This window comes from Scyliorhinus torazame, chromosome 1, assembly GCF_047496885.1.
Source record: "Scyliorhinus torazame isolate Kashiwa2021f chromosome 1, sScyTor2.1, whole genome shotgun sequence".
Classification (NCBI taxonomy): Eukaryota; Metazoa; Chordata; class Chondrichthyes; order Carcharhiniformes; family Scyliorhinidae; genus Scyliorhinus; species Scyliorhinus torazame.
In genome coordinates, this window is record NC_092707.1 from 417,012,690 (window position 1) to 417,034,016 (window position 21,327).

Consider the following 21,327-nt stretch of genomic DNA (forward strand, 5'->3'; position numbering starts at 1 on the left):
TCCCCACAATTTCACCTAATCTATACATCCCGAGGGACAAGTTTTCATCATGGTCAATCCACCTTTCGATTGCACATCTTTGCACATCTTTGGATTCCATTTTTGATATTCATTCAAATATGTATTCAAATATTCCATGAGTTCCCTGCTGGTTTTTCCAATCTGTGGGTGAGACCCTCATAAACCCCACACAATGCAGTCACCCCTCTCTCTCTCTCTCTCTGTGTCTCTGTGTCTTTCTCTGTCTCTCACTCTCTCTCTCGGTCTTATTTTCTTTATTTTCAACAGAAACGTCTTGCAACCGCGACCAGTCCTTTCAGTTTTTACTCAGACTGCTCTCCACCCCCATGTCCCAGCACCTCCACCCCTCCCCCACAAGTTAAAGAGAATGCCTGTCCTCTGGGACCTTGCGGAAGTTCCCCATGGCCCTGCCCCATGGTGTTTGGAATCAGAGCAGGGCAGTTCTCTCTGCTGTCCCGGCCAATACTTATCCCTCAAACATCGTCGCAAAAACAGGTGACCTCGTCATTCCTGGTTTGTGCAAATTGGTTGTTGTGAGGCCTCATGAAAACAGTGACTGCGTTTCGTGACATCAGTTACACCTCTCTGCGTTGGTGATTGAATTGTATGAAATTGTTGTTATTTTTCAGAAAGCTGGTCTCTCAATCTGGTTCCCATTGTCCTGGGCTCGCTGTTAGCCTTCCTTCTGCTTCTGGCTGTTAATGTAATCGTTTTGTTTTACGTAAAGCGATGGAGATGCTTCACAAGCGCATCAACACACAGCAGGTAAATAGAATTGATTCCATTTTCAGACTGAAACTGGTCGTATTTATATTGACCGTCTCTTCAATCTCTGTCCTCCCTTTTTATTTCTCAAGAGTATCGGATTTAAATGATTCCCGACCGAACTCTCTGTGTCTCTCCCAACATTAGGCTCTCTGCATTATCTCTAATTCTCTCCACTTTCCTGCTCTCCCGCCATCTTTTGCTCTGTCCCTACAATGTGACCTCTCCTACTCTCTGGCCGGGTTTCTGCGACCCGGCGGGGGGTCTGAGAATCCCGGGGGGGGGGCACATGAATCGAGCCCTGCCGCCCCGACGCCGGCTGCCCCATTCTTTGGCGACGTTTTTCGGGTGCCGGCGGGTCCGTCGTCACGCCGGGCGGGGGCCGGTGACAGCGGCCCTCCCGGCGATTCTCCGGGCCCCGATGGGCCGAGTGGTCGACGGGTTTGGCCGAGTCCCACCGGCGCGGATTCCTCACCTCCCACACGGCGGGACCTGGAAGGTGAGTGTGCGGGGGCCGTCCTGGAGGGGGGGCCCCACGGTGGCCTGGCCCGCGATGGGGGCCAACCGATCGGCGGGCAGGCTGGTTCCGCGGGGGCATACTGTACTTTGCGCTGGGCCCCTGTAGAGCTCCGCCATATTGCCCGGGGGCCGGGGCAGAGAAGGGAATACGCCGGCCGTTCCGCACATGCGTGGGAATACGCTGGCCGTTCCGCACATGCGTGGGAATACGCCGGCCGTTCCGCACATGCGAGGGAATACGCTAGCCGTTCCGCACATGCGTGGGAATATGCCGGCCGTTCCGCACATACGTGGGAATATGCCGGCCGTTCCGCACATGCGTGGGGATACGCCGGCCATTCCGCACATGCGTGGGGATACGCTGGCCGTTCCGCACATGCGTGGGAATATGCCAGCCGTTCCGCACATGCGTGGGGATACGCAGGCCGTTCCGCACATGCGTGGGAATACGCCGGCCGTTCCGCACATGCGTGGGAATATGCCGGCCGTTCCGCACATACGTGGGAATATGCCGGCCGTTCCGCACATACGTGGGAATATGCCGGCCGTTCCGCACATGCGAGGGAATACGCTAGCCGTTCCGCACATGCGTGGGAATATGCCGGCCGTTCCGCACATACGTGGGAATATGCCGGCCGTTCCGCACATGCGTGGGGATACGCCGGCCATTCCGCACATGCGTGGGGATACGCTGGCCATTCCGCACATGCGTGGGAATATGCCGGCCGTTCCGCACATGCGTGGGGATACGCAGGCCGTTCCGCACATGCGTGGGAATACGCTGGCCGTTCCGCACATGCGTGGGAATATGCCGGCCATTCCGCACATGCGTGGGAATATGCCGGCCGTTCCGCACATACGTGGGAATATGCCGGCCGTTCCGCACATGCGTGGAGATACGCCGGCCGTTCCGCACATGCGTGGGGATACGCCGGCCGTTCCACACATGCGTGGGGATACGCCGGCCGTTCCGCACATGCGTGGGGATGCGCCGGCTGTTCCGCACATGCGTGGGGATGCGCCGGCTGTTCCGCACATGCGTGGGGATACGCTGGCCATTCTGCACATGCGTGGGGATACGCCGGCCGTTCCGCACATGTGTGGGGATACGCTGGCCGTTCCGCACATGCGTGGGGATACGCTGGCCGTTCTGCACATGTGTGGGGATACGCCGGCCGTTCCGCACATGCGTGGGGATACGCTGGCCGTTCCGCACATGCGTGGGGATACGCTGGCCGTTCTGCACATGTGTGGGGATACGCCGGCCGTTCCGCACATGCGTGGGGATACGCTGGCCGTTCCGCACATGCGTGGGGATACGCCGGCCGTTCCGCACATGCGTGGGGATACGCTGGCCGTTCCGCACATGCGTGGGGATACGCCGGCCGTTCCGCACATGCGTGGGGATACGCTGGCCGTTCCGCACATGCGTGGGGATACGCCGGCCGTTCCGCACATGTGTGGGGATACGCAGGCCGTTCCGCACATGCGTGGGGATACGCCGGCCGTTCCGTGCCAGCTGGAGCTGCGGGGACAACTCCGGCGGTAATCTACCCCCTAGAAAGGTGAGAATTCCTCACTTAGGGAGCCGTTGACACCAGTTTTCACGCCAGCATGGGGACATAGTCCCATTATTAGAGAATCCCACCCACTGTCTCACAGTTTCTCTCTGTTTCTCCAATTCATACTAAATATCACATCATTTCTTAATCTTACAATCTCCTATCTCATGTCGTCTCTGTTGTTATCTCTGTTTATACCTTTCTCTATGTTATACGCTCACTTTCTAATACTAATAATAATCCTTATTGTCACAAGTGGGCTTACATTAACACTGCAATGAAGTTACTGTGAAAAGCCCCTAGTCGCCACATTCCGGCGCCTGTTCGGGTACACAGAGGGAGAATTCGGAATGTCCAATTCACCTAACAGCACGTCTTTCGGGACTTGTGGGAGGAAACCGGAGCACCCGGAGGAAACCCACCAGACACGGGGAGAACGCGCAGACTCCACACCCAAGCCGGGAATCGAACCTGGGACCCTGGCACTGTAAAGCAACAGTGCTAACCACTGTGCTAACATGCAATATATTTCCATTTTCTCCCCTTGTGCTCATTCCAGCCTAATAACCTACCTCACTTGTGTGCTGTCCGTGAACTTCAAGTCTTTCTCTCTCACTCTCTCCCCGTCTCTTTCAGGTTCAATTATCTGCTCTCGTCTCACCTCATTCTCCTCTATTATTCACGTGCAAAGTAGCGGCTTTTAAAATCCTGCGTTGAATGAATGACTGTTCACTGAAATGGGGAATAGGGGCTTGGGAAGAGGGGGAGGCTGGAGAATTGGGGTGAGCGTGGGACCCAAAATATTCTCCATAGCTGGGATGTTGTAGTGGGGCCCATAACACAGGTGAGAGTGTGCAGGGGGCAGCGCCCTGAGATAAAAAAACGGCAAACAGATTGCATCCAATTCTGGCCACCACACTTTCCAAAAAGATGTGCTGGCTGTGTTTGAAGCGACACTTGACACGGAAGAGTCAAAAGAGGAAAAGGATAGTGACCAGAAAGAAGGCATTGTCCTATTGACAAGCAGTTTTACGCCGGTAATGAGGGTGTTGGTTGCAGAATCCTTCAACTGTGCTGTATTGGACAGTGGCTGCACATCTACTGTGTGTGGAATTGACTGGTTAAAATGTTACCTGGACTCTTTGAATGCTGAAAATCGTAACAAGGTTAAGGAATTTGAAAGTTCCACAAGTTTCAGGTTTGGGAATGATAATACTCTGAAGTCGCTGAAAAGAGTGGTGATCCCTTGCAATATTGCCGGAGTGAATCATTTCATTAGCTCGGATGTTGTATCAAGTGAGCTACCTTTGCTTCTGAGCAGACCGTCGATGAAGAAAGCACCCATGAAACTGGATATGGAACAGGATAAGGCAACAGTTTTTGGAAAGACGGTGGACTTACAATTTACACAGTCGGGACACTATTGTATTCCATTACTGACAAATAATATTTCAAGTACAGTTGTTAAGGATGTGTTATGGGCAGTTGAAAATGGGACTTTCGTTGATAAAAAGCTTGTTGTATTAAAACTGCGGAGGCTGAAAAATGTATTAAAGGATGCAGGGGTAAGGGATGAAGACTGTACTAAACTGATAGAACAGGTTAGTGATTGCTGTGAAGTTTGTAGGAAGTACAGAAGGACACCAGCACGACCGATAGTAACCTATCTTTGGCCAGGGATTTTAACAACATTGTGGCCATGGACCTTAAGATCTGGGATAAGGCCATTTTTCCGAAAGTACAACTACCAAAAGTTGGTACAAAAGTGACATACTTGCCTGAAGGGTCTAGTCAATGGAAGGATGCAACTGTTAATAGTAGAGCAGGGAAGGCCATTGGAAAGTATAAACATTGGTTGAATGTACAGCATTCAGGAGAGGGAGTGAAGACAATGGATTGGGAACACAAAGTTCAAAATGGAGGGCACAGAAACGCAGTGCCAGTTCAGATAGTACATCGGATAGTGAACAGGTCCGCAGGAAAAGGTCGAGAAAGGACATCCCACAGCAGAAGGGAAAGATCAAGCAGTAGCAGTACAGAATGAGATACCAGGCGGGAGAGGGGACGTAGTTTGTCAAGATCTCGGAACATGAGTAAGACTACGAATACTAATAGGAGTAGAAGCCCACATCACGTGAGATTTTGGTGGCTTCCAATAAATTATATGAAAAAGTTATCAAAGAAGCTAAACAGCAAGAATTGCATAGTTGGAGTGAATTTAGGGTATACACAGAAGTACCGGATAGGGGACAAAGAGCTCTATCCCACAGATGGATTTGCACGGAAAAGGTTCTTCCGGATGGAACTTATAAGGCAAAGGCCAGGCTCGTGGCAAGGGGGTTTGAAGAAAACTTAGAAGATCAGGATTTGAGGGTAGATTCACCTACAGCAGGAAAGGTTATTTTAAAGATCTTCTTGGCTCTATTAGCCACAAAGGCATGGGAATGCAAATCTATAGATATAAAAGCTGCCTTTTTGCAGGGCACGAGCTCCAGAGAGATTTTTTTCTCCGTCCTCCTAAAGAAGCAACTAACGCAGGAGGGGTACTCTAGAAGTTGAACAAATGTGTATCTGGATTAAATGATGCAGCTAGAGTCTGGTATTTTTCGGTAAGGTCAGTTTTGTTAATGTTAGGCTGTTGCCAGTTAAAAGCAGATCCTGCAATGTTTTACTGGCACTATAAAGGAAACCTTTCTGGCATCTTTATGATGCGTGTCAAATTATTTTTGTGGGGCGGGACTAGTGATTTTGAAGCTATTGTAATCTCTGGTTTGCGGAAAGAATTCAGGGGTGGAAGTCAGGCTTCAGTGCATTTAAATATATTGGACAGGAAATCGGACAGACTAAGTTAGGGGCAACTTTAATCAGCAATCTTATTTGGAAAGCATCAGCCCAATAGCAATTAATCGTGGCCGGGTTTCACAAAAAGACGTAATGGTCTCAAAGATGGAAAAAGAGCAACTGCAAAGTTTAATTGGGCAACTGAACTGGCTAGGTAGACAGACTAGACCGGACGTGAGTTTTGATGTCTTAGAGTTGAGTACAAAGTGAATGACCCCAAAGTGGAAGACATAATAAGAGCAAATGAAGCGTTTGGCTAAACTAAAAATGCAGGAGTGTGTTTTGAGGTTCCCGGTTTTAGGTGAACTTAGGCACTTGAAACTCATAGTTTGTAGTGATGCGTCCTATGCAAATCAAGCACAGGAGGTTTTATAATTTTCCTCTTGGGGAACAATGGTAAATGTTGCCCTCTTGTGTCGGAAACCAAGAAAATAAGGAAAGTGGTCAAAAGCACTTTGGCTGCTGAGACGTTAAGCTTTGTAGAGGCGGTGGATGTGGCCTTTTATATATCTCAGATATTGACAGAAATTTAACTTTTGGATATTGTTAATGAAGGGTGCTTGTTTCTGTGAGTTGGTTTTTTTTCTTCCAGAAAAAAAAAGAAGGGGGCATTTCTTGAAATTTTGTTTTCACCTAATTATTTTTTTTCTCCAAGGAAGGGGAGACTGTTAAGTAATGGGTTAAGAGTTAAGTAATGCATTAAGAGGCATTGCAATTAGTTGTCTCATTTATGTTAAGTATCCAATGATTGACACTGATATGTAAAGGGGCTCCAGGTGGCCCCTGTGTCAGGTGGTGCGTTGTTAGAGTTTTGTGCAGAGGCTGTGGAAGTGAAATAAATGGTGTTTGGTGAAAAGGAACAGGACTTTTGACGCTTCATACAATGGTAACTAAAACGTCTAACACAAAGAACCCCAAAACCGTGACACATCCATAGATGAGGACGTGTTTGAGGAAATCTCCCAACTCCCCAATCTAAGATGATCTTGGACTCACATCAAGCGTGGCGAAATCAGAGCCGCCATTCAACACACGAAGAATGGAAAAGCCAGAGGAGTGGACGGGGTCCCAGTGGAGATGCTGTAACTTGGAGGAGAGATCATTCGCCATCTCCGTCAACTGTTACTGAAAATCTGGGACAGAGAAGAAATTCCTGCTGACCTCTGGGATGTCACAATCTTCAAGAAAGGAGACAAAGCGGACTGTGGGGACTACTGAGTTATCTCTTTCCTCTCCATCACCATGAAGGTCATCACCTGAATCCCAGCCTTCTCCTCGTCTCCAAAGACATCTTTCCGGAAATCCAGTGGCTTCCAAACAAACCGGGAACAACGGGTATGATTTTCACTGCTCTGCAACTTCGAGACAATTCCAGGAGCAGCAACAACCATTCTGCATGGCCTTCAGCAACCTGACCAAGGATTTTGTCTCACTCAATCGGAAAGGAAAATCATGTCTTACTATCATAGAGTCATTGCGGTCCACAGCACAGAAAAGGCCATTCAGCCCATCACGTTAGCACCAGTCAAAAACAACCACCTAGGCAGCACAGTGGCACAGTGGGTAGCACTGCGGCCTCACGGCGCCGAGGTCCCAGGTTCGATCCCGGCTCTGGGTCACTGTCCGTGTGGAGTTTACACATTCTCCCCGTGTCTGCATGGGTCTCACCCCCACAACCCAAAGATGTGCAGGCTAGGTGGATTGGCCACGCAAAATTGCCTCTTATTGGAGAAATGAATTGGGTACTCTAAATTTCTAAAAATAGAAACAACCACCTGACTATTCTAATCCCATTTCCCAGCACTTGGTCCATAGCCGTGTCTGCCCTGGGCAAGCGCACATCTAAATACTTCTTCAATGTGCTGAGGGTCTCTGCCTCCACCCCCCTTTCAGGCAGCGAGTTCCAGACTCCCACCCCCCTCTGGGTAAAAAGGATTTTCCTCACATCCCCTCTGACCCTCCTGCCCCTCACCTTAAATCTCTGCCCCCTGGTCATTGACCCCTCCACCAAGGGGAAAAGTTTCTTCCTGTCTACTCTATGCCCCTCATAATTTTATCCATCTCAGTCATGTCCCCCTCGGTCTCCTCTGCTCCAAAGAAAACACCCCCAGTCTATCCAATCTCTGTTCATAACGAACACTCTCCAGCCCGGGCAGCATCCGGGTAAATCTCCTCTGCATCCTTTCCAGAGCTATCACATCCCTCCTGTAATGTGGATTCCAGAACTGCCCACAATACTCTAGCTGTGGCCCAACCAACATTTTAGGCATCACCTCCTTGCTCTTAAACTCTATGCCTTGGCTAATAAAGACAAGTATACCATACGCCTTCCTAACCACTGTATCCACTTTATCTTGAGTGCATTCTTTGATGAAGAAATAGAGAGGGTCAATGACGGTGATGTAGTCGATGTTGTATATTTAGGACTTCCAAAAGGCATTGGATAAAGTAGTAGGAGAACAGTGTGTTACACGTTATCAAATGGACAGGGTAAATGGGCTATGTAATTGGCTAATGGAAATACAAGCTGATTGGTACTTATTATATACTGTTTTGAAGCTGTTTCAAAAGTAGAATAAAGTCGGGGTGCATACTTACAAATGTTTGAAGGTTGTCGGGCAAATTGATAAGACGGTTAAAAAAGCATAGGTGGTATTTCGCTTTGAAAATAGGGTGTTGACTGCAAAGTAAGAAAGCGATGAAGCACATCCACAATCCATTGAGTGGACCTTCAAGTGGAGAATCGTGTACCTCCTTTCGGAGGGTGGCTGCAGACCCGATGGGCCAAATGGTCTCGCTCTGTTCTGCAGGGATTCTCCGATTGGGCACAATTCAGGTGGGATATCGAAGCCTTGGGGAAGAGATTTGTCACAATGGCCCGAGAGAACCTTGGTGGCGTGGAGATTGCAATTGTTCTACAGAAAGCAGAGAAGGTTAAAAGGAAGTCAAATTGCAGTGTTTATAATAATGAACAAGTGGAAGAAACCATATCCTCCGGCCATAGCAATTAAGGATGGATAATAATTGCAGACCCTCCCAGTGATGTGCACAGGCCAGGGACAGACAACTAATGCGTTGGTAACGAGAGTTGACAGATTTAAAATGACTGACTGTGGGATTTGTGAAATCAGATTCCAGAGGATCTTTCGAAATGTAATGAGACCGTACTTGCGGAATGATCATTTTCCGGGTTATAGGGGAAGAGCAGCGAGTGGGACTAAATTAGCCAATCCGGAGAGATCACCTCCAAACCAACTTGGACTTCACACCAAAGGCCAAGCTGATAGGGTGAGAGAGGCAACAACATTTGTAAACATCACATGATCAGCTATCATGTGATCCAACATGACGCTGTCAGAATATCAGGGTTGATATCAGGTTATAGATGGGGCTGGTGTTTCCAAGGAGCCCCAAGATAAGGCAGGACCTCTGTAGGTTCCGAATTCACCTTTAGACCCAGTATCCATGATCAGAGTGGAAAATGGGCAGAGCAAGGGACAAAAAGAACAGTGGGGCAAGTCTGGATCAGTGCAGGCAGCATGGGAGCACAGGGGTTAGCACTTCTGCCTCACAGTGCCAGGGCGGCACAGTGGCACAGGGGTTAGCACTGCTGCCTCACAGCACCAGGGACCCCGGGTACGATTCCGACCTTGGGTCACTGTCTGTGCGGAGTCTGCACGTCCTCCCCGTGTGGACGTGGGTTTCCTCCGGGTGCTCCGGTTTCCCCCACAGTCCAAAGATGTGCAGGTTAGGCCAAGGGACTATTGAGATAGGGTGGGTGAGTGGGCCTAGGTAGGTCCCTTCCAGAGGTTGGTGCAGATTCAATGGGCCGAATCCTTCTGTACTGTGGGTATTCTGATTTCAGTAGCTCAGCACCCAGCCCCCTCCCAAAACCGATGCAGTGCAATCCAGTTATCCTTCACCGACTTTACCCACTGGGTGGCGTTTACTCGCCCGCAGAGAGTTCCTGCCGGTGGGGCAGGAAAACCATATAAAACACCCGCGACGTCGGTGGGACTGGAGGATCCCACCAGACACCAATGGGGAGCTGCTGATACTGCCATAAAACAGGCCAGGCTGGAGGGGGTAGTGGGTGAATGGAACTCGTTGCCGGAGATTGTGGTGGAAACAGATACGATAAGCGACCGTTAAAAGGCATCTTGACAAATACATGAATATGGGAATATGAATATGAGGGATATGGACCCCGGACGTGCAGAAGGTATTAGTTCAGACAGGCATCACGATCGGGCACGGGCTTGGAGGGACAAAGGGCCTGTTCCTGTGCTGTACTGTTCTTTGTAAAATGTACTCGCATTGTTGCGTGTCGAGCACGGTGCAGTGATTCCCTGAGTCTGAGGAATTGATCATGGAAATGCTGGCAGTGTTGGTGGGTATTTTGTGACTTTTCAACTGCAGCAGGATTTAGGAAACGTCCCACAGATACGTGAATATTGAGATGTTATCAGGAGGGAGGGTCTTAAAGCAATCACCATCACGGGGAAAAGGTGCTGGGAAAACTATTGGACCTAAAGTCTCCAGGATCAGATGGCCCATATATTTTGGGTTTTAAAGAAGTTTTAAAAGAAGTGACTGCAGAGATGGTGGATACATTGGTTATAATCTTCCAAAATTCCTTCAATTCTGGAAGGATCCCAGTGGATTGGAAAATCTCTGATGTGACATCGAGAAACGAGAAAGGGAGGAAGAAGAAAAATATAGAAGGTTAATTTAATAGCTGCTTTCGGAAAATTGATGGAATCCATTATTAAGAAGGTTATTTCAGGCTATTTAAAACAATGATGGGTACAGACAATATTAACATAGATTTCTGAAAGAGAAACCCTGTTTAATAATTTATGAAGAGTGTTTGAGGTGTCAACGTTCGAGGTTCGCAAAGGGGAACCTGTGGCCGTGGGTGTGAATTCTCCGGACGTTCTCTGGCAGTAGGAATCTCTGATCCCACCAAACGTGGGTTTCCCAGCAGCGTGGGGTGGCTTCAATGGGAATTTCCATCGATAGCAATGGAAACATTGGACGGGATTCTCTGAAAATGCGGCTAAGCGTTGACGCCGGCGTAAACGCCGCTTGGCCCAGCGATTCTGTGGCCCACAGGGGGCTAGCACGGCGTCGGAGTGCTCCACGCAGCTGCACCTCCGGCTGCATGTCCACGCCGTTTCCACGCCGTCCCCGCGCGGCATGGCCGACCCACACAGCAGGCCGGCACTGAAGAAGGTCGCCCCCCCCCCCCCCCCCAGATCGCGCGCATCCACCGATCGGTGGCCCCCGATCGCCCCCGGTCCTTGTGGAGGCCCCTCCGGAGACTGATCCCCCCCGCCCCCCCCCCCCCCCCCCCACCAGGACAGCCCCCGCAGCCTCGACGCCAAGTTCCCACCGGGTGGAACCAAACGTGAAGCACGGCAGCAGGAACTCAGCCAGTTGACCGCGGAGATTCGCCGTGGGGCCTCTTTCAACGGCCCCCGACCAGCGCCACGTCGACCACGCACGCGCGACTGTCGTCGATAAACAGAACTTCCCCCAGTTAAACATCAGAAAGGTTGAATCTATTGCTCACAGTCTCTGCATTATTCTGCACTGGCAGCTTCATGATGTTATTCTAATTTCAGTTAAATCACAAACATGGATTGTTCAATCAATAACGTGACTAACCGTGCTGTAAGTTCAATGATACAACAACCATGTTCTGTTTGTTCAATGACTAAACTAGCTATTAAACCAGCTACACTTGTAGTTTAATTCAGGGCAAGGAGGGTGTTAAGATATTCAGAGGGACAGGGACACAACGAGATTATTTATTGACTAATTTTTATCAATCTTTACAAATGAAGAAGAATCAGACAAAATATGAGAAGCGGAGGTTGTGGAGGTAATGGATGGGGTGAAAATTGAGAGGGTAAACATGCTGCAAAGGTTACACATAGAGTGGTAAGTCACCTGGGTCAGATAGCTTTTATACTTGGTTGTTAAAGGGAGTGGGAGTGGAGACAGGAAGAGGGCTTGATATAATCTTCCAAACTTCCCTAGATACGATGGAGAGATTCCGGAGGATTGGAGACTGGCAAATGTGACAGCCTTATTGAAGGAAGGATGTAAAGGACAATCCGGGACCGACAGGCCGTTCAGTTAAACATCATTGGGTAAGGTTTCTAAAACAATCATCAAGAAAAAAAAAATCAACAGACACTTGGAAAGAGGCTTGAGTTAATTAAGGGGAATGAACACAGATTGTAAAAAAAAATTGTACTTGACTATTCTAACTGAATATTTTGATTAAGTAACAGAGAAGGTTGATAAAGGGAATGTGGTGGATGCTGCCTATATGGATTTGAAGAAAGATTTGACAAAGTGCCACAGAGAAGGCTGGACAACATGACACAGGTTGTAGGCCTTGGGAAGGAGATGTGGGAGGAATGTGAGGAAGAATGTTTTATTCAGCGAGCGGTAATGTCCCCTTCCCTTCTGAGCAACAGGGACAGACTCCGTGCCAGAGGCCCGTACCCCATGGCTTACCCCTGGTAAGTCCCCCCCCCACAAGTATCCAAAGCGGTATACTTGTTCCTCAGGGGAACGACCGCAGGGGATCCCTGCACTGACTGCTTCTTCCCAGTCCCTTACAGTTACCCATCTATCTCCAATCTATGGTGTAACTAATTCCCTGAAGCTGCTATCTATGACCCCCTCTGCCTCCCGAATGATCCGAAGTTCTTCCAACTCCAGCTCCAGTTCCCTAACTCGGTCTTGGAGGAGCTGGAGATGGCTGCACTTCCTGCAGGTAAAATCAGCAGGGACACTAACGGCATCCCTCACCTCAAACATCCTGCAGGAGGAACATTGCACTCCCTTCCCTGCCATTCCTCTAACTTTCAACCAAGATCTGGCTAATAAATAAATTTTTTAAAATATATATATATATATATAATATGGCACTTACCTCACACCAATGGGTTTTATTATTAGGTTAGAGGAGGAGGGTGGGTGGGAGACACTACACGTGTAGTGTCTCGGGTTTCCTCTCCACCAGAATTTATTGGTTGGGGGGGGGGGACCTTCCCAGAAGTCCGCGGGTCAAACCTCCGGTTCGAACGTCCGGTTCCCGCCTTAAAAAAACCAGTGGTTATATCATTTCTCACTACATCACTGATCTCTTTCTTCACCAGCACGTCTACACCACCTCCTTCTCCTTTCAGTCTATCTTTCTGAAAAGTTCAACTCCCAAACCTGGTCTCCTTGTAACCATGAACCCCTCACAGGTCCAGCTGTCTCTGCTTCTCTCTCTTTCACCTAACTCCCTGTTTCACCAAACTCCTGCCGCACTGTGACGCAACAAGACAGCAATGAGTGCAAAAGGAAATAAACTTGCCGGATGATAGAGATCGAGCTGAGGAGTGGAACTGACTGGATTGCTGTGCGGGGAAGTGACATGAACTCCAAGGCTTCCTGTTGTGTTGTAAATGACGATGTGACCCAGTGAGGGGCCAACACAGACTGAGACAGAGTGGAGCGAGAATAGCTGCTGAGAAAATTCCCAGCTCTGCCTCTGGCTTTTTAACTCTGGATCGCAGGTTATTTGAGGCAGGGGGCAGGGCAAAGTAATGGGGCCAACGCGTCACATTATCAGCCCGGGTAATCCTTCCCATTATCAGTTTATAGAGTCATCCAGCACTTAAGAGGCTCATCAATCCATCAAGTTTGCACTGAGAAAACTAGACTAAATCTACATTAATCCCACTTCCCAGCACTGGGCCCATAGCCCTGAATATTGTGACATTTCAAGTACTCCTCCAGGTGCTTTTTAAAGATTGTGAGGCAATCGCCTCTCCCACCCTCCCAGGCAGTGCGTTCCAGACCCTCACCACCCTCCCAGACAGTGCGTTCCAGACCCTCACCACCCTCCCAGGCAGCACGTTCCAGACCCTCACCACCCTCCCAGGCAGCGCGTCCCAGACCCTCACCACCCTCCCAGGCAGCGCGTTCCAGACCCTCACCACCCTCCCAGGCAGTGTGTTCCAGACTCTCATCACCCTCCCAGGCAGTGCGTTCCAGACCCTCACCACCCTCCCAGGCAGCGCGTTCCAGACCCTCACCACCCTCCCAGGCAGCGCGTTCCAGACCCTCACCACCCTCCCAGACAGTGCGTTCCAGACCCTCACCACCCTCCCAGGCAGCACGTTCCAGACCCTCACCACCCTCCCAGGCAGCGCGTCCCAGACCCTCACCACCCTCCCAGGCAGCGCGTTCCAGACCCTCACCACCCTCCCAGGCAGTGTGTTCCAGACTCTCATCACCCTCCCAGGCAGCGCGTTCCAGACCCTCACCACCCTCCCAGGCAGTGTGTTCCAGACCCTCACCACCCTCCCTGGCAGCGCGTTCCAGACCCTCACCGCCCTCCCAGGCAGCGCGTTCCAGACCCTCACCACCCTCCCAGGCAGTGCGTTCCAGACCCTCACCACCCTCCCAGGCAGCGCGTCCCAGACCCTCACCACCCTCCCAGGCAGCGCGTTCCAGACCGTCACCACCCTCCCAGGCAGCGCGTTCCAGACCCTCAGCACCCTCCCAGGCAGCGCGTTCCAGACCCTCACCACCCTCCCAGGCAGCGGGTTCCAGACCCTCACCACCCTCCCAGGCAGTGCGTTCCAGACCCTCACCACCCTCCCAGGCAGTGCGTTCCAGACCCTCACCACCCTCCCAGGCAGCGCGTCCCAGACCCTCACCACCCTCCCAGGCAGCGCGTTCCAGACCGTCACCACCCTCCCAGGCAGCGCGTTCCAGACCCTCAGCACCCTCTGGGTAAAAGGTATTTCCTCCAATCCCCCCTAAACCTCCCACCCCTCACCTTGAACTTGTATCTCCTTGTAACTGACCCTTCAGACGCTCCCTATCCCCCCTGTCCATGCCCCTCAGAATCCTGTCCACCTCGACCAGGTCACCCTCAGTCTTCTCTGCTCCAGAGAAAACAACCCAATCCTATCCAACCTCTCTCCATAACTGAAACGTTCTACCCCAGGCAACATCCTGGTGAATCCCCTCTGCACCCCCTCCAGTACAATCACATCCTTCCTGTAATGTGGTGACCAGAACTTGAAACTTGGAAGTGACATTAACATAATCCTGCGAGGGGGAGGAGGGCAATTCCATTTGGACAACAAAAAAACTGTTGCCAACGTGGCCGGATTTTCCGGCATTTTCTGTTGCGATCGCAACCAATTTCTATCCGTTTCCTGTCGAATACTTTTCCACACCGTTAACTTCCATCACTGGGCGTCGCTCCCGGTTGTGTTTACTGTGCCTTTCATTCCTGATATTGGAGCCATTTTCCGTCCCAGGCGCATGTCGAGCAACAGGACTCATTGCACCTGCTCAATAACAGGAATGTCTCTCTTGTCCCCGAGTCACGTGGACGCGCTGAGTGCCTGGGTTTCACCCACACCACCTCAGCACGTTCCAAATCACTTTAGTCAATGAAGTATTTCTGAGCACGGCCAGTCCTGTTGTGTAAGGAACCATGGCAACTAATTTGAGTGAAACACAATTCCCCATGAACAGCGAGAGTCTAAGAGATGGGTTTAGCCAGGCAGGAACTGTGTCTGGGTCAGACGCTGATCATAGGTCAGTGTAAATTGGGAGTAACTCAATTGCGAACCTCAACAATAAGGAATATTTTAAGCTGTGGAAGCATTTAAAGCTCAAAACAACAGCATCCTACCACTGGAACATATCACAAAAGCACCTCAAGGAGCTTCACAGGAGCACAATCAGCAGGGGTAGCACGGTGGCACAGTGGTCAGCACTGTCGCTTCACAGCTCCAGGGTCCCAGGTTCGATTCCCGGCTGGGTCACTGTCTGTGCGGAGTCTGCACGTTCTCCCCGTGTCTGCGTGGGTTTCCCCCGGGTGCTCCGGTTTCCTCCCACAAGTCCTGAAAGATGTGCTGTTAGGTGAATTGGACATTCTGAATTCTCCCTCTGTGTACCCGGACAGGCGCCGGAATGTGGCGACTAGGGGCTTTTTTGTTATTATTAGGTGGATTGACCACGCTAAATTGACCCATCAGTGTCCAGGGATGCGCAGATTACAGGGATAGGGACTGGGCCTAGGTAGGGAGCTCTTTTAGAGAGTTGGTGCAGATTCGATGGGCTGAATGGCCTCCTTCTGCGCTGTGGGATGATAATTGACACAAGACCAAGTCGGTTTAGCTCAGTTGGCTGGACAGCTGGTTCATGATGTAGAGCGAGGCCAGCACACAGGTTCAATTCCCGTACCGTCTGAGGTGATTCACGGAGACCCCCCCTTCTAAACCTTGCCCCTCGCCTGAGGTGTGGTGACCCTCGGGTTAAATCACCACCAGTCAGCTCCCCCCCTCAAAGGGGAAAGCAACCTATGGTCATCTGGGACTGTGGTGACTTTACCTGATTTTCTCTAATTGTGTTCTGACCACTGAGATCGCTCAAAATTGCTTTCTCATTTTTTAAGTTAGTACCTGAAAATTCTAATCTCCAAATTAAGAATTTAAAGAAAGTTAAACATTGCTATAATACAAATTTCATAATTCTGTGATCACATTTCCGACAAAAACCTGGACATAAGAACTGTTCTAAATGTTCAGCTTCTAAACCTGAGACTGTGGCCCCTGTGTTTTAGGATTCCCCCAGCAGCAGATACAATCTCTCGTGTCTGTCTTATCGAGCTCCGACAGAATTTTATACGTTTCGATCAGATCACCTCTCATTCTTTCAATCTCCAGAGAAAATAGGTCCATTTGTTCAACCTCTGGTCAGAGGACAATCCCCTCACCCCAGGGACCAATCGACTGAACCTTCACCCCACCATCTCCAATACAAATATATCTTCTCAGTGTGGAGACCAAAACCGCACTCTGTTCCAGAGGTGGTCTCCCCAACACCCCGTACAATTCTAGCAAGACCTCTTTATTTTCCAATCCCCTCCAATCTCCCTGCAACAAAGGCCATTGGTCTGATTGCTGGCAGTGCCTGCTTGTTCACTTCTGTGTTAGAGAATCAGACAACCCTTACAGTGCAGAAGGAGGCCATTCGGCCCATCAAGTCTGCGTCGGTCCTTGGAAAGAGCACCCCACCCAAGCCCACACCTCCACCCTATCCTCGTAACCCCACCTAACCTTATATTTGAACACTAAGGGCAATTGATCATGGCCAATCCACCTAACCTGCACGTCTTTGGACTGTGGGAGGAAACCGGAGCACCCGGAGGAAACCCACGCAGACACGGGGAGAATGTGCAGACTCCGCACAGACAGTCACCCGAGGTCGGATATTGCTATCGAGAGTGGTGATTTGGACCTATATTTATTGTTTGCTATACCCCAATGTCAATTAATCAGCTGTAACAATGGGATATTTTTCTCCAGCTTTGAACATTTATAGATCTAGATTTTCTTCAAATAACTTTGAAAAATAGGACAAATTTCACAATATACGTGGACATCAATTTTTATTGCACACTTTTATAGAATAGGCTGCACTGTGTGAATGTGAGAAAAATAATTGACAGGATCCTAGTTAGACACCTATTGTAGATTTTGGTTCTGTTTTCCAAACTTTAGAAAGGGCATTCGGCTGATTATAGAGGGATAGAATCAGAGGGAGAGGGAAAGGGAAAGGCCCAGGAAAAAATCTAAAGCTGAGAGAAGGACATATGAGAGATTAATAAAGAGTGGTTCAGAGAGAAGGGTTGGGATAGAACAAAGAACAATACAGCACAGGAACAGGCCCTTCGGCCCTCCAAGCCCGTACCGGTCATGACACCAACCTTGGCCAAATCCCTCAGCACTTCCTTGTGCCGTGTCCCTCTATCCCCGTCCCATCCATGTGTTTGTCAAGATGCCTTTTGAACGCCGTTAATGTATCTGTTTCCACAGCCTCCCCTGGCAACGCGTTCCAGGCACTCACCACCCTCTGTGTAAAAAACCTGCCTCGCACATCTCCTCTAAACCTTGCCCCATGGACGTTAATCCTATGCCCCCTGGTGACTGACCCCTCCACCCTGGGAAAGAGTGCCTGCCCATCCACTCTATCCATGCCCCTCATAATCTTGTAGGCCTCTATCAGGTCACCCCTCAACCTCCGTCTTTCTAATGAAAACAGTCCGAGTCTATTCAGCCTCTCCAGAGCTAACACCCTCCATACCAGGCAACATCCTGGTAAACCTCCTCTGCACCCTCTCCAAAGCCTCCACATCCTTCTGGTAGTGTGGCGACCAGAATTGTGCGCAATATTCCAATGTAGAGCGAGAGGAAGATGTTGAGAAAGAGGGAAAAGGGGGACTTTGACAGAAGTGCGGGAAGGTTTGCGGAGGGGGGGGGGGGGGCTAGAATTTAAAGAGGAGCGGACATGAGAAAAGAAAGAATTAGCTTGTCTACAGAGAATGAGTAAATTGCTGACACCCAGTGTAGCTCTCTGAAGGTGAAGTTCAAGCAACTTGCGGGCAACATTCAGCACACACACTGACCAGACAGGAGTGACCATTCCTGCATGAACAACCCTGCACCGATAGTCTCGCATGTGTCTGGGCAGACCTGACACATGTTTGAACAGTTATGACGTGTCAATTACGAAGGACTTGCTGAAAAATAATCCCCTCTCTTGTTTTCACAGATCTGCATCGATCCAGATTTTTTAAAAGGCCTTGTAATTTGGACTAATCCTCAGAGACCAAGATAATCCAAACTGCTACATCCGAAGGTGAATGAGAGGAGAGTACACGGCAACAATAACTGAGAGCGACATGATGTATTTAGTGATTAAATATTTCTGGACACTCCCAGGCCCTGGTTCTGTGTTGATACGATATCCTGTTGTGTATAAACACTCCTGATTCACCAATGATATTGTCTTATTTGTTTCCATTCTGAGCTCTCTCTAATAATTCTCAACAATGTCCAGTCAAACTCTGAGCTGCTCAGCATCAAAGATGCGCCGGGTACCAATCCCCTCGAACACCCACCCGTGTAAATGCCTGGATGTTGGAACGTCTGATGGGTGATTACCCCACACTGGGGACCATCCAAAACTCTCATTGAAATCACAAACTCGGGACGATTCTGAGTGTCTTGTAGTAATACGTACTCAGAAAATGTTAAAAGAAATAAAACTGGGTCACTGTGGTACTGATCTCAACCGGAGGTCCCCAGCATCACGGACGTCAGTCTTCAGCCAATACGATTCACTCCACGTGATGTCCAGAAGGCGCTGGATACTGCAAAGGCTGTGGGCCCTGACAATATCCTGGCAATAGTACTGAAGACTTGTGCTCCCAGAACATCCCGCACCCCTAGCCAAGCTGTTCCAGTGCAGCTACAACACTGACATCTACCCGGCAATGTGGGAAATTGCCCAGGTGTGTCCTGTACACAAGAAACAGGACAAATCCAACCCAGCCAATTACCCCCCCATCCGTCTACTCTCCATCATCAGCAAAGTGATGGAAGGAGTCAGCAACAGTGCTGTCACGCGGCACTTACTCAGCAGTAAAGGGAGGCGGAGGGTTAGTGGTATTGTCACTGGACTAGTAAACCAGAGACCCAGGGGAATGCTCTGGGGACCCCACTGCACATGGTGAAATTTGAATTCAATAAAAATCAGGAATTAAGTCTGATGATGACAATGAAACCATTAAAACCATCAAACTTTAGCAAAGCCTTTGACAAGGTACCGCATGGTAGGTTGTTGCAGAAGGTTAAAGCTCACGGGATCCAGGGTGAGGTTGCCAATTGGATTCAAAATTGGCTGGACGACAGAAGGCAGAGGGTGGTTGTAGAGGGTTGTTTTTCAAACTGGAGGCCTGTGACCAGTGGTGTGCCTCAGGGATCGGTGCTGGGTCCACTGTTATTTGTGATTTATATTAATGATTTGGATGAGAATTTAGGAGGCATGGTTAGTAAGTTTGCAGATGACACCAAGATTGGTGGCACAGTGGATAGTGAAGAAGGTTATCTAGGATTGCAACGGGATCTTGATCAATTAGGCCAGTGGGCCGACGAATGGCAGATGGAGTTTAATTTAGATAAATGTGAGGTGATGCATTTTGGCAGATCGAATCAGGCCAGGACCTACTCAGTTAATGGTATGGCGTTGGGGAGAGTTATAGAACAAAGAGATCTAGGAGTACAGGTTCATAGCTCCTTGAAGGTGGAGTCGCAGGTGGACAGGGTGGTGAAGAAGGCATTCGGCATGCTTGGTTTCATTGGTCAGAACATTGAATATAGGAGTTGGGACGTCTTGTTGAAGTTGTACAAGACATTGGTACGGCCACACTTGGAATACTGTGTGCAGTTCTGGTCACCCTATTATAGAAAGGATATTATTAAACTAGAAAGAGTGCAGAAAAGATTTACTAGGATGTTGCCGGGACTTGATGGTTTGAGTTATAAGGAGAGGCTGGATAGACTGGGACTTTTTTCCCTGGAGCGTAGGAGGCTTAGGGGTGATCTTATAGAGGTCTATAAAATAATGAGGGGCATAGATAAGGTAGATAGTCAACATCTTTTCCCAAAGGTAGGGGAGTCTAAAACTAGAGGGCATAGGTTTAAGGTGAGAGGGGAGAGATTCAGAAGGGCCCAGAGGGGCAATTTCTTCACTCAGAGGGTAGTGAGTGTCTGGAATGGGCTGCCAGAGGTAGTAGTAGAAGCGGGTACAATTGTGTCTTTCAAAAAGCATTTAGATGGTTACATGGGTAAGATGGGTATAGAGGGTTATGGGCCAAGTGCGGGCAACTGGGACTAGCTTAATGGTAAAAAACTGGGCGGCATGGACTGGTTGGGCCGAAGGGCCTGTTTCCATGCTGTAAACTTCTATGATTCTATGATTCTATGGTTTTTTTTTATAACAATCAGCAATGGTTTCATGGTGATCATGAGACTGATTCCAAATTTTTTCTATTGAATTCAAATTTCGCCATCTGCCTTGATGGGATTTGAATCCGGCTCGCAGGCCATTACCCTGGGTCTCTGAGTTACTAGTCCAGCCTTAATACCACTACCCCATCACAAAATACTGCTGCTCCTGGCCTGATCTACCTTACGTTCGGCTGCTCTGTGGTTAGTTTGTGGATGTGGCCTCTCCCAGTTACTCTCAGTGGTTTAGCCCAGTTCTCCTTTTGGGCACTGTCCTCTCGACACGGAGCAGATGCTGTCGACCTCTCCAGCCACAGAACAACACCCCAGGTCTGTAACCTCAGTGAGGGAAAAGGGCCTCCCTAATCCCTCCTCCCCTCCCTCCCTCCCCACCCTGCCCCCCCCAACCCTCCCCCACCCTGCCTGCCCCCCTCCCCTCCCACCCTCCCTCCTCCCCCACCCTGCCCCCCTGCCAACCCTCCTCTTCCCTCACCCCCTGCTATGATCACCCCCCCGCCACCCCGCCACCCTTCTCTCCTCCTGGTCTCTCACACACCATCCTACTTCCCTCCCTCTGTAATCTCCTTCCTTTTCCCCTCCCCTCTCCAAATCTGGGCTCAGTCAGATGGCAAACCGGATCGGGTAATGTCCCCAATGATAGTTGGGCAGGTGAACAGGGTACCAGTCAAGTAGACAGATCGAAGCAAGTCTCCATTAATATTCAGCCCACTGTC

The 21,327-nt window shown here is 49.8% G+C and overlaps 1 protein-coding gene across 1 annotated transcript in view; it reads left to right on the forward strand.

Annotated features, from left to right (window-relative positions):
• Positions 1 to 18,587, forward strand: part of LOC140428612 (uncharacterized) — a 42,087-nt gene extending 23,500 nt beyond the window's left edge. The window contains exons 3-5 of the mRNA XM_072515274.1: positions 651 to 786; positions 11,754 to 11,866; positions 18,357 to 18,587. Of these exons, the coding sequence (XP_072371375.1) occupies positions 651 to 786; positions 11,754 to 11,856 (239 nt within the window). The 3' untranslated portion in view covers positions 11,857 to 11,866; positions 18,357 to 18,587. The remainder of the gene's footprint in view (positions 1 to 650; positions 787 to 11,753; positions 11,867 to 18,356) is intronic.
• Positions 18,588 to 21,327: the final 2,740 nt, after the last annotated feature.